Below are 13618 nucleotides of genomic sequence, written 5' to 3' on the forward strand. Positions count from 1 at the left end.
TGTTCGTAATTTTATATTTTTCACCCTGTCGTCATTGAATTGTGATTATGACGCTGATGTCATTACGTCGTCCTCAGACTGACGCTGTCATGCATCCGTTGGCATACCGCTACCGTCATGCAGTATTCGCCCTTCTCGCTTCTTCACCAGGTCATTTCTTCGTCGTCAGTCTATCGTCATAGCATGGGCGTAGCACAGTCGTCATCATGCCTCCATGTTCATGGGGGATTTTGACAAGTCAGTGACATAGCAAAGTGCGACGATATCGAAATATGTGCCATCTAACAGGAGCAACGAAAGTGGAAGTATTACTACTAAACTTGTCAAACAAATGTGACTTTAGGAATATGGTTTGTGGCTACAATACTCGACTGCTAACCGAATTACCGTTGTAATCGTGATACAAGTTATGCCGTAATAATTTTTAGAACAGCAGCTTTGGTGCATTCAGATGGATCACTAATGAGCTTTTCCATCTGCCTTTAGAAATGCCGACAGAATGTGGCATACATTCCTCTCGCGATAAAATGTGGACTAAAATGCTTTCTGTTGGACGAAAAATTGGTTAAGATAGCCTTGGCCGCCTTTTGCTGTTGGTCTTTTGGGGAAAGTGCTGCAAAACCCCTTTCTTGGCCTATTGTATATGAGCTCATGCAGTCTTTTTGTGATGCAACAGTATCAGTTAGATCAATGCAAGACCTCGCGTTTGGACACTTAGTGTTTCGACGCCCTCAAAAACGCAATCTGTCTGCCTCCATTTCCTTCTTGGTCTAGAAGCCGCTTTTTGAACCAAGGCGAGCATGTTGCGGGGCAAGCAGAACTGCGGAGCTTCCTCGACGGTGTTCCTTGCATCAGGTGGTATCATTAGGTTCCCAATTTGAAGGACAGTCTAAGCAATAGGTACATGGATAGGTTTCTTCGAAGATAAGCGAGAAAAGTGCAGCAAACGAAGTCCGTTGCTTGGTTGGCCCACTGAAGCTATTGGTGGAACCTGCGATGGTGGCGTATCAGAGGTGCTTCTTGAAGACATATTCCAAATGGGAAGTATTTCAACAGCCCTGCTTAATAGGAAGCTTCACATGGAAGAACATGACAAGGCCTGAGTACATGCAAAAGGATAGGCAGTTGAGCGAGTTGGTACGGCAGCATGATTTTGGCTTCTAGCGCGAAGTGAAACACGGACACAGCAAGGAGCAGAGAGAGTAGCGCTCGTCCTGTCTGCTCCTTTCAGTGCTCGTGTTTCACTTCGCGCTAGAAGCCAAAATCATGTTACTGAGTACACGGCCAGGGAATATGAGAAAAGGACCTCCCTTCCATTTGGAACCACCACTGGCAGTACTTAGGACATTCCGGAACAAGCGTTTATCTAAGACGAATCCGGCCCTAGATGTCCTCCACCGACTGCCCAATGCTAAACTAACACTGAAATGTGGGCCTTGCTTTGCAAGTTATACGGAGTGCCATCTCTCGCTCATTTACCCACTTCACCAAATAGATCTCGAGTCATTATTTAAATAAGTTATTATGATCTGATCTTTCAATTCAGCGCTCAAATAAAACTAAATTTTATCGTTTTTCTCTACATGAAACTGAAAGCTCCAACGCCTATTTGCAAGGCACATGATCATCGTTACGTTCCCAATTAGAAGAAGAAGAAGACGACCAGCTGGCGTACCGAGGTCTACGTACTTGTCCCTCTCCCAGCTCACTTCACAGAATTGCTTGGCGGCACCAGGTAGGTCTCCTCTAGCGAGTTATTGCTAACGGTCTTCTTTGATTTTTACCCACAATTCACTGGTTTACTTAACTCACCCCGCCTCCACTAGGTCCTCTTGCCTTGCTGATCCGGAAGTGCCATTATGGATGCTTCGACAACGGGTACGGGCGGCGGAAAGAAGTCCAGGAGGGCTTCTCGCTCATCGCGGCGGGGTCACAGGGATCGCAAGGCCTCCACCTCATCCTCGTCCGGGTCCTCACGCTCCTCACGACGCAACAGCGAGCGCACGAGGGCGATGTCTTCGCCCAGGGCTGGCTGTGACCCGGACGCCACCGCCGCCCCGATGATCCTGCCTGTGTCCGCTGCATTGTCCCCGCCGCCGAAGGATGCCGCAGAGGTGGTGGACATAACACGTAAGAAAAAGTGCATGCCAAAATGCGCGCATTCAATTCATTCACGAAGAAAATGGGGTGCAGCAGACGATTCATGTATATATAAATGCAAGAAGGGAAGCCCTGTTTCTATAGCTTTATATTACTATACATTCTATAGTACTAATATCTTGTCTCTTTGTTAACGTCAGTAGACCTGATCATCCGAGTTCAAAGCAGCACGCCTTCTTCGACCACTTATATCCCACGAAGATAAAGTCAACTCGTGCCGCACGCTCAAGTGAGCAGCGCTTCTCATTCTTCTTTTGTAGGAAAGCTACTTCTGCATGTCACATTCTATATCTCATGCACAATGTTTGGTTTCTCAATAAGTTCATAAAAGCTTAACTGAACACTGAACGATACCATATATTGCTGCATGGCACACCTCTGGCACTGCGGCAGTGTTCACCCAGTGGCCTCGATCTTGACCGCATAGATTAGTGAACAGTGCTCCGTTGCTGACGACCTTGAACATAAACAAGACGCTTGTTTACATTGTCCCTTTAGGAGTGGTCATCTCTAAGTGCTCCACGACAGTGAAGGGCTGATGAGAAATCGAAGGCCGTCATTGCTTTACTCTAACCGGAAAACACTCACGACAGAGAGGGAGGGTATCACCGGCCAAAGCAGGCGCGGTTGGCCCCGGTCTTCGTGTCTGAGATTGCATAATCATCATCATCATCATCATCATCATCATCATCATCATCATCATCATATCTATGTTAGCTGCCAAGACGAAGGCCTTCCCTGCGATATCAAATTCCCCTGTTCTGTGCCAACCGATTCCATTCTGCGCCTGCAAATTTCCTAAATTCACCACCCACCTCGTTTTTTACCGTCCTCGACTACGCGTCCCTTCTCTTGGCACTATTCGAATAACGTATAGCAAATCAAATGGCGAATCAAATAGCATCCTATTTCATTCGGTCCTTCAATTATGCAATGGCTCTCTGTAAATAGGAATAATTTTTGAATAGTCTTTGAATATTTTCAGACGTCAACTATGTGCAATTATACATATAATTGGCTCAAAAGCGTGTGAAAGAAGAGCGTGTTTTAAGTAACGGAGACGAGAAAACACTTTAGTTCAGGGTACATGACCGTGTTAGACAACGAGAAATCTTGCGTAAATGAAACACACAGGCACATATATTAGGCCCTACAGCGATGTTATGGGTACTAGAGTCAGTCGTTACGGCGCGAAGAAAAGCGTGCGCAGAGTGTTTGTGCAGAGCAGTCCTATGTGCGTACTCAGTTCTCCTCTAGGGACAACTCCCAAGGTCAATGTCGGCGCGTTTGACCTTTAGCTGATGGCGCAGGTGTGTAGGTGTGACTTCACGTCACGTGATCCGCTATGGAGAGGCGTGGCACCAGCGCGCGCTCGAGCCTCGCCGTTGTGTACCACGTGACTAGGCGAGGATGTCACTGCTGGTTCGCGGGCGCTTAGACTCTTAGTTTCGCCGTGGATGAAGCACGCACATGTGTTAGCGCATCAACGCTTCGCCGCTAGGGCGAGGCTGAGCCTGAACATTACAGTATCCCAAGTTCAAACGGCAAGCAACTACTTTAAAGACCATAAATCAGTCTATACCTTACTCGAGTTACAGCAAGACAGTGATGAAGCCTTCGATGTGCAATAAAACATTAAAGAAGCAATACCTTGTCTAACTACGCCTAATAGTGCTTTCACTCCTATATGAAAGCCACGTTGAACGCCAGCCACTTAAATCTATGTTACACCGAACTGTCTTTAGGGTACATATTTCCTCACAACGGCGGCCCGGTTAGAAAAGAAAAATCCGTGGTTAGTTACACCCAAAAGCTAGATGCAATAAATCTGTAAGATGACGTAGGAGAAGGACACGACATACATGGAGACCTAATGTGGAGTTTCATTAAATCTCAACAGGTGCAATTAGAATTCCTTGAGAAAGCCTTAGTCATGCAAGATTTACAATGGTAAGGAAAAGCGCTTGTGTTCGTGGCTGCTGACATCCATTCGTAGACCTTGACAAGAAGCGCCGATTCGAACTTTGCGATCACAAGCAAAGTGATTTTTGGCTCTTCTTTTTCTGTAGTTGCCCGTAGCAAACAGGAAAAAGAGCTTGAAGGAATTTAATGTTGAACAAGAAATTGACTTGTGCCTAATCAATACAGCGGCAACTGCCCAGCTGTCCGCATACGAGACAGCCGATACCACTGTCACCGAAAGGCAGCTCTCTGCATCGCCGACGCAGCAGACGAGGCGCACGAGCAGGACGGCAGTCGATCCAGTCCACAAAAATGCCGTCGACCATTTGGAGCGGTTGCCATTCACTGAGCCGCACTCGCGGTCGTCCATCCCTGTCCCAGCTCAGGAGGCGGACGAGGCAACAACCGAGATTCAGCGACTTCCTGGTCGCCTCATCCGCCCACGGATGTCCGAGGCATTGCTGCTGACGGATGACCCCATCCGCGCCTGTCAGCAGGTGTGAGCAATGTTTGTCGATTTAGAGAGAAAGAGAGGGAGGATAAATTTTATTTGGAATGCCCTATCCGGGTTCTCCTGCTTTGTACTGGCTGTCTGCTAAGCCGAGCTCTGTGATCAACACGATCGTGGCTTGTACGTAGTCACAGGAGTGCCACAGCCACTCTTAAAGTGTCGCAGGTCTACAGAATGGGCGCGAGTTTGTCAAGGCTATCCTGAATAATGGGATGGCTCCCTGGTCAATACCACAGAATATGAGCATTATCTGGGAAGCCGTCGCATGCCATGCAAACAGGTTTGCCAGACAAAGGTTGTGTGTAGTGTTGAACGTGTGGAGCCAAGAGGGTCTGCGTCTGCGCACGCCTCCATAGTGCCGCCTCTCTTCGTTTCATGCGCTTGTCTCCTTGTGGATATTACATGCAGTGTCGGAATTCCTCAAGTTTTTTGGTGCCTATCCGCCCACGTGCGGGCGTATTGCTCACTTAGGTTCATCCAGGTTCATGATCTGTAAGGATGTACGTTGAGGTGCGTTGGCAATGCCTAATGTAGTGCTACGGAAATGGTTCTGGCAACACATAGCCCTGCATGCAGCCTGGCTATGTGTGGGAATGAGCAGAATTTGTTCGTGTTGATTTGGCATGGGGGCGGCCTTCATGACAGCGGTAAGTTCCGCCTGATGTTGTGATGAAATCTTTCAGTGAAAGCGCCATGATACCGGTGCAGAATTGTCGATGTAGAGCTGACTGCCACGCCTGTGCAACAGTCTTGCTTAGTTAGAGAGGCATCCGTGTGTAGGATTCAGTCCTCAGTATCGTCTGTGAGGTGTTACGATCCATTTTGCCGTCTTTCCGGTTGTATGTCTGCCCCCATATCTCTAACTATTGGTTCGAAGATAACGCGGTCTAGCGTGTGCCACGGAGGACTTAGTTGCTCCATGCTAGGGCCTCCTTGTGCGATATCGTAGCCTAGATAAAGCAAAAAAGCACGCTCCTGTCTTGATAGCTTCTTTAGGCTAATTGTGCCGTTTGGCGGGTTTGGTTCAGCTCGTCCAGTTTAGGTAGTACTGCCATGCACTCACTTGGATCAAAGGTATGCATGAGTGTTAAGTATAACTCTTGTTTCATGTCGGAACATTTTTCAAGTTTGCGCTTTTGTGTTTTTCTGACTGGTACGTACAGGTATTGGTACATGATTCTAGGTACAGCCAGGGCCACGGTGAGCTTTCTGGATTTGTGCTCTTTGATACAATCAATCAATCAATCAATCAATCAATCAATCAATCAATCAAATCTTTATTTCCAACGACAGTTGGGGGTTCCTTAGGCGAAAAGCAGTAATGACACCCTTGAAAATTCCTAAAGACCCAAGTACATGACAGCTGTATTAAAATCTATACTTTTAAAAACAAATTTACAATATTAAATTCAAAAATACAGTTTAAACAAATTACAAATAGGTTGTGCAAATATTACAATGGAACAATAGAACAAATAAGGTAAATATATCAGTCCACCGCAGGACTGTTGTACATTGTCGCCGAAATATTCAATGTTCACGTGAACACATATCATAAAATGACGAAAGCAACAAACTTGATACGAAGAGTAGTGAAACATTCGTGATCATGTTCGAAGAGTTAGAAAAAATTAATACATTTTTTTGTAAGCGTAAAAATCTTGGCGTCTTTGTCTTCATATTTATTATGTAGATATGACAGTGTGAATCTAAGAGACTGCAAGAAATAGGCCGCGCGGGAACGAGGAACAATCCACTTGTGGGCGCTGCGGGTGCATGAATCAGTGTAATGCATATTTATATTAGCGGAATCTTTAATAAGCACTCTGAATTGTTAATTTGGGAAGAAATAGGCAGACATCAAAAGAAAATCGAACATGCGTTTCACACTGTCTTATAGTGAGTAAGCAATTTACCTGTAGAACTATTGCGCGGGAAATAGGATTATACCGAAGTGCTGTTTTCTGCAAGAGGTGAATTGATTTGATGCCACTGAGGGTTATGATGACGCAGACTAACAGGCAGTAATTTATATGGGAAGAAATGAGAGCATAGCAAGTCTGAAGTTTAGTTTTTCTGGGAGCGCCTACGTCGTGACAAAACACAAGCAGCACACGGTAATGATTTAGTCAGAGATTCCATAAGACACGTCCATGTCATAAGAGCAGAAGAGGTCACACCCAGAACTTTCTGTTTCTTCACAATTTCAACGTGTGTTCTCTCAAGCGTTGTTGGTTGGTTGAGGTTAACTTCCGTGCCTCGGGATCTAAAAAAAACAGCTTTACTGTTTTTCGAATTTTTTTCGTAGGCGATCAGCAGTGGACCATTGCAGCACATCTGAAAGTAGACTTTGGTTTCTGGCAGCAATTTCAGTTTGATTCTGTCGAGAAACAAAAATACTAGTGTCATCCGCATAGAGTAGAAATGAAGCATCATTATTTATATTAACGGAAAATAGGCAGTGGCTTAGCTCGGCTACGCCAGGATATACGTAGCGAAAGCTAAGGCATAGCATGGTTAGCCTTGGTTATTCTTGATTGCAAGTCCAGGTTAGTCAGGTTGTTCACGTATGTTGCGGTGTTTAGCCAGCCATTCGGCGCGCTGTTGGCCTGTTTCCTGGGCGAATAGTGTTCCCTTAATCTCGTTCCGATGGCGGTTCCAGGCCTCCTCCTGCGTATCAGAACTGTCGCCGCACATACTGCCACCTCAACTGTGGTTGCAGCGCAAGCAAGCTCTCCTTTCCAAACCTCCGGCAGGCTATCAGGCATGTTAGGTATGGCCGGACGCCAAGGGCCCCGTGGGTGCTACGTCATCCCCTTCCCCTCTCATGGCCGGACCCCACGCTACCGGACAGGTCACTCACCCGACCCTCTCCCCGGATTTGTCGAAGAGAGGTCACTCACCCGACGCTCTCCCCGAATTCGTCGAAAAGAGGATCGACATCCCCTTTTCCTCTCAACTTGGTCGGACACCGTGGGTGTGACGTCATCCCCTTCCCCTCTCATAGCCGGACCCCACGCTACCGGAGAGGTCACTCACCCGACCCTCTCCCCGGATTCGTCGAAAAGAGGATCGACTTCTCCTTCCCGTGCTCGGTATTGCAGGAGGAGAGGCCTTCTCTCTGTGCCTGTCACGTGTCATCGATGAAAGCAAGATCCCGCCCACACTATAGTAGAGAGCCTACTTAAGGGGCTCCGAAATGTACTTGTGATACTTCATACTTCATTCTCTTCTTATTTTCTTTCAACTACCTTTGACTAAACAGTGCAAGTTTCGCACTTGCAAAACGCCGTCTCGCCCTTGCTCAGTCGCCATGGTCTACCGGATGCCTGCAGCTCGCCGACAACGCCACGCTACCCAATAAGTAATGTCGGTGGAGCTTCGAGAGACAGGTCGCTAGCAGTGGGATCGCCTACAAATGCAAAAAACTGGTTGCTAACGGTGAGATCGCCCTGACGTGGAACGGCATGCAACGCAGCTGGCGGAGCGAGCGGAGGCGAGTGCAACGATGAAGAACGCGTTGGGATGTCATACCAAATGGCGGCGACGGAAAGGCTCGCTGCTGTGCAGCGGCGGAATACCTGTGGCTTGGTGCTAATAGAGGGGCATGCGCAGTTGGAACTAGGGAGCGAGAGAGAGACAGAAATATCCGCGACGTGGCGCACGTTGTGACGTCATGTGCCTCCTTAGGACACCGCCACGGCGAACTCGCAAGTTCGCGGCCACTAAAGCTTTCGCTGTAATATCATTTATGTAGTTATTGAAGAGCATTGTTCCTAAAATTCTTTCTTGAGGCACGCCACAGCTAATCGTTTGAGATGAAGAAAAACCATTAGCATTTTAGACGCATTGTTTCCTCTCAGACAGATGAGAACTAAACACTAAATTAGATACACCACATGCCCCTTAGCACTTAACTTCGCGAGTAAAACGTAATGGTTTAGGGTACTGAAGGCCTTGCTATACTCAATGAAAACAGCCAGCGTAAGCTTTATTTCTTCGCTGTTAGTATTAATCAAGTCTTTTTGAGGTAAGAGCGCAGTCTGTGTGGATTTACCACATTGAAAACGATGCTGATACTCTTAAAGTATAAAGTGTTTGTTAAAGAAGCTATTTACGCGGCAGCATATTATTTTCTCTAATCCCTCAGAGAATACAGGTATTATTGAACTTGGTTGGTAATTAGCATAATTTATTTCTCCGCTTTTATCATCTACCTGTCACCCTTCATGCTGTTTTTGTAAATACATCCTTGATTTCTTGCGGCTGCTGATTTTTTGCTGTACCCAAACGTCCGCCTTACCATTATACTGTAGCCAAAAGCGTGGCATATTGATATGCGTTTCTCTCGGGATAATATATAGGTTCACTTGTAGGGTTCTTAATTTTCGTTCCTCTTGTGCCTGCTGTTCCCTTTGGGTTATTACCACTATGTTCTCCCACTTGGTACTGGACAGGGTGAGGTACCTGCCTTGGATGTAGGTAACGTTCCATGATTAAGCCATCACGACACTGCATTGACTTTGTCTCTATGAAGTTTGCAGCAGTCGGGATCCATATCATGCTCTTTTTACAGCGAAGCTGCATGTGACTACGGTATGTAAAAAATTGCGTGAGTCTATTGAGCCGTGTAGACTGGAAATTTATCCCCATATGTTGGCCGACCCCGATGATAGTGCAATACCGAGCCGCCCCGTGGAGGAGATAAGCTGACAAGAACAGATACTACACTTTGACCTGCGTCGATCATGTATACGTTCGCACCACTCTCTCTCTGACGGCGTTCCAAGAGCTTGCGTATCTCCTTTCCTTCCGCTTTGCCGTGGTGGCAGTCCTGTAAGCGTGCTGCCCGTCAGGACCGCGAGGTGGAAAGAAATACGAAACGTCTATGTGGCCCCTATCCCACAAACTTGCAACTTTTCACCGGAACAACGGCCACGTTTCCGAGGAAGCTTGAGGGAAACCAATTTTGTGTGGCTGGTTTTGTGTGCGACCGCTTGTGGTTTTTGAGTGCACTCAGAACGATTACTGCACTGCGGGACGTCGACCAAAGCACGATCGCTTTGGCTGCGGTGAAGCAGTGTGTACAGTCGAGCGCGATTTGAAGGTTATCGCGCGAGCGTTAACCAGCCCAGCACTCCAGGCACCTGGTGGCCGGTTTCGGGACAGGAAAAATCGTGATTTCGCACTCTTCTCTCCCTCGTTCGCTGTTACATACAACAACCATCACCCCGCGACAAACTCACCGCCCTTTCTCTGAATTCTACGCTTTCTATTTGTTGCGATAAAGTGTGGACTTGGTTACCTCGTATCTTCGCGGGCTTAAGCTAATGTTCTTGGTCACCCATTTTTCCTGGCTCAGCAGCAATGACGTTAGATAGGCTAGGCACAGCTTCGTAACGTCCAATTTCAGATAATACCGAAGAATACGTCGTGCGCACTGCGATCACGGCCTGTTCGCAGAAGCAAAAAAAAGAAAAAGAAAGAAACTGATAGCTTAGCAGGGAGTGACGGCTGCTGTAGGAACAGCAGAAAGAGTGAGGGAAGCAGGCCTTATACCTCCCTCGCCTCAGCAGAGAATTCTGGGCCATGGCGCTGTTCGCGTTCCCGGTCGACGCTCGCTCGATAACCTTCAAATCGCGCTCGACTGTACCCTCGGAGTGCGGTGACGTGCGTGTCTGCATGTTGTACGTGCCGGGATCCGTTAGCAAAAGGTGCCATGCCGCGTTTTGCAACACGACATGGTAATGTATACCCCGCGGTGTCTCATCACGTTCCCAGGCTCAACATCGTGCAGGAGCGACTAGTGGCGTCTCGCCTTACATTAGTATGCTCGCGAAGTTTGACGCACGGCAATGGACCACTCTTGCTAGTCAATTAATATAGTTATCACACTGAACATTATAGCTTCGCTGGTCATCCTTCTTCATAGAGTGGAAGGCCACTGATTAATTTTACGCATGTAGCAACGGCCCATCATCATCAAGTAACTGGAGGGGATCACTGTTGACGCCACATGCAGAGAGTGCGCGTATCCTGAACAGGGTCCCGTTTCCAGGAGCGCGGGAGTTCAGCCTTGTGGGAGCGTTAAGTGGTCAGTAGTCTAGACATGCGAGGAGACATTTAGAGTATTTAACGTATTTACAGACATTTGGGTAGATGAGCGAAATACATTGCAGGCATCGATAACCTGACAGTAGAGATAGTGTTCTGATGGGTAGAAATATCGTAAAGGAGACATTGGCAAAATGTTAGACTACAATAGATGCAAGAAAACTAGATTTTAGCTCATGCACGCCACTCGAATATTTGTCGCCGCCCCGTTTGAAATGGGACGCCATTGGAAATCATCATTCTTGGTGTCGTGTTCCCGTTGCCTAGGAGGACGGCCCCGTGGGGAGCCTCAGAAAGGGGCGCCGCGTGTCGACGTTCCAGCGCTTCCGAGACGTGGGGCGTGCCATGCGCTCCTCACTGTCTTCGTCGTTTCTCGAGACGCCCGTGGTGGAAATGTTGAGGTCGAGGCTCGTCCGCCGCATCTCGCTGCATGGTTCGAACCAAGAGCGGATCAAGGCGCTCAACGCGGCTTCCACTGCGAGAACCGAAAAGAAGAAGGTGAGTTCTGCGAGAGGGTTTGTAATATAATATCGCCGTAGTAATGTTAACTTCGACATCGAGTTTCCTGCAGATGCTCTTTAGATTGAAACGCCAGGAGTACACGAGTCTTCTTGGAATTCCCCTGGCTGATCTCACCTCAGTTTGCGCTCAGAGGTACCACTTTCCATGAAACTTTACTTAAGAGGAAGCTGTATCTCGGAGACAACTCTGTCGCTGCTTATTCAAACACATGTAAAACGCAGCAATTCTCTATGAGACAACCCTTAAACCGATTTGAATGCAACTTGTTGCATTGTGCGAGAAGGTAAATTGCAAAGACTGTAGAGAGCGAAAACATTATTTTAGTGCTTGGAATTTGTGAAGCCATTACAGAAAATCAGAAAGTTAGAGAAAATGGAAGCAGTACGTTTACAAATCTTAGACTGCGCACGAAAACGAGATATCGCAGTTCTGTATCGAATACTCACACAGCCAACTCACGGGCGCCGCCATGTTTGAACACGCGGTGACACGTGCATTGCTTGCCTCAGCTGCTTGTGTTGCCTCCGGGTTTACAATGAATGTGAATGACGCCAAAAACGCTCGGCAAACCTCTTTTTCGGCCGATATCGTAAACTGTGACTGGGTGGGCGACACAAAGCTTTGGCCATAGCTCCGGAGGACATGTAAGCGCTTTCGAAGCACTTTACGCTTTCTCTGAACGGTGCGAGCATACGCTACAAGAATAGGGCTAGATAGCTGCTCTAAGCTGTCCAAACTTTCCGCTTATGCTATAAATAAGGATGAGTGTCTTTTTCTCGTCGTTCATTTGGCAAACAATTTGAAGAAGCGGGTTGTCAAGTTTCTGACTCAATAAAGTTCCTCGGTGCGGTCGCAATCTGCTTACTTATTGTTTGCCTAAGCGCTCGCATGTGTGCTTATTTGCGGTAGATATGATATTGCTGCGCACAAGGCTTGGAACGTAGATGTTCTATATTGCGTAATAGCTTGTTGCAAAGACGTGTTATTGCAAGTCGCGCGCTTACTCTGTGGATGGTTAATAACTGTTCAGCTTCGAATATTCCCGTGCATTCGGTATAGTCACCATCACCCATGCTTCAGCACATTGATTCGAGAGAACATTAAGTTATTCTTGATACGTGGGCGATAGACTGGGCGTAAGTTTCCTTGGAGGGGGGAGGGGGGATCTGTGCATAGAACGTTCGAGAAACCTACAAGCTAGAAAGAGGTGCTACTACTTTTGTCAACGCATGACTCGCCGCAGTCACTCTTCCAGGGTTGACATCTTTTCTTGGGTAGTTCACGATGCCATGCTGGCGGTTGGCTGAATTTTTCCATCCTCCAGGAAAGCCGTGCATTGCGAAGGGCCGGCAGTACAGTTATTCCTTGTGCAGCAGCAGTCTGCGGACGTGGCTCACAACAGATTCCCTCTATTCCTTAGTATGACCGTAATTATTTCTGCAGGCAACTATTGCTCACGTCTTCCCTCTACCGTTTAACTTTTTTCAGCGTGTAAAAAACACACGGCGTTAGATATCACTCAGTTGCATTTCTGACAGCTAATCCCTCAGTAGCAGTGTAGAGGCAACAACAGTTTCTTATTTGTGCGATTTCGCTTGAGGCAACGTGCGGCGAGCCACCGAAAGCGCCATCTCGTTCCTCTAGCGCAAACTACTCTCCAAAAAGGTGCTTATACCGCACCTGTCGGAGCATCTAAAGCAGACAAATCTGATATATTAAGTAACAGCGTACGCGAATTTGTTAAAATGTTTACATGAGTTGTGCAAGAGTTGTTCTCACGTAATGGCGGTCTCCAGAGCGGCGCACAGTACATCAACTTGGTCCGCTTTAGAAGGTGCCATGAGGCAAAATTTAGAAGATGTTCAAATCATTTTTTTTTAATTTTTCAGTTACGTCTTTCTAGACTTCATAGTTCGTTTTGCAAATCATGCGAATTCCAACAACTTATTTTTGAAGCCATACGCCCCTAATAAAACATTCACTTTTTACAGTGACTAGAGTTTATTTTCTTTTAGACGCAACAAACATCTTAATCTGGTGCAGTGGTTGCCGAGAAAAGCGACTTCTGCTTTCCCTTGGGTTTTTAAAATAATCTGTGAGTTAGAGCTAGCTTTAACGCCGGCGCAACATGGATTGCCGCCTATTGCAAACACAAGAATTGGTCACTTGTGCTGGCAACGCTGTTGAAATAAACAAAGATGGCTACGACCACGGTCACGGCGTCTCTTTCACTTGGTTCTGAACTGAGGTTTCTCGTTTGTGGTGTCGAATCGAGGTCCTTCGTTTAAGCCGAAAGGGTTCTTGCTGCAGGTCACATTATTTTTATTGATCTCAAGGATTTCAGCGACG

At 47.1% G+C, this 13618-nt stretch overlaps 1 protein-coding gene across 4 annotated transcripts in view; it reads left to right on the forward strand.

The window, feature by feature from the left end:
• The first annotated feature begins 1641 nt into the window (after window positions 1–1641).
• Window positions 1642–13618, forward strand: part of LOC135911199 (endothelin-converting enzyme 1-like) — a 70375-nt gene continuing 58398 nt past the window's right edge. For 2 of the 4 annotated variants that reach the window (XM_065443393.2, XM_065443394.2), the window contains exons 1-4: window positions 1642–1735; window positions 1827–2130; window positions 4309–4619; window positions 11015–11245. In XM_065443393.2, the coding sequence (XP_065299465.2) occupies window positions 1860–2130; window positions 4309–4619; window positions 11015–11245 (813 nt within the window). In that variant the 5' untranslated portion in view covers window positions 1642–1735; window positions 1827–1859. Of the gene's footprint in view, window positions 1736–1826; window positions 2131–4308; window positions 4622–11014; window positions 11246–13618 lie in introns of those variants that run through there. The other 2 variants (XM_065443395.2, XM_070538403.1) reach the window with 2 other exon arrangements.

The sequence above is a fragment of the Dermacentor albipictus genome, chromosome 5, assembly GCF_038994185.2.
Source record: "Dermacentor albipictus isolate Rhodes 1998 colony chromosome 5, USDA_Dalb.pri_finalv2, whole genome shotgun sequence".
Lineage (NCBI taxonomy): Eukaryota > Metazoa > Arthropoda > Arachnida > Ixodida > Ixodidae > Dermacentor > Dermacentor albipictus.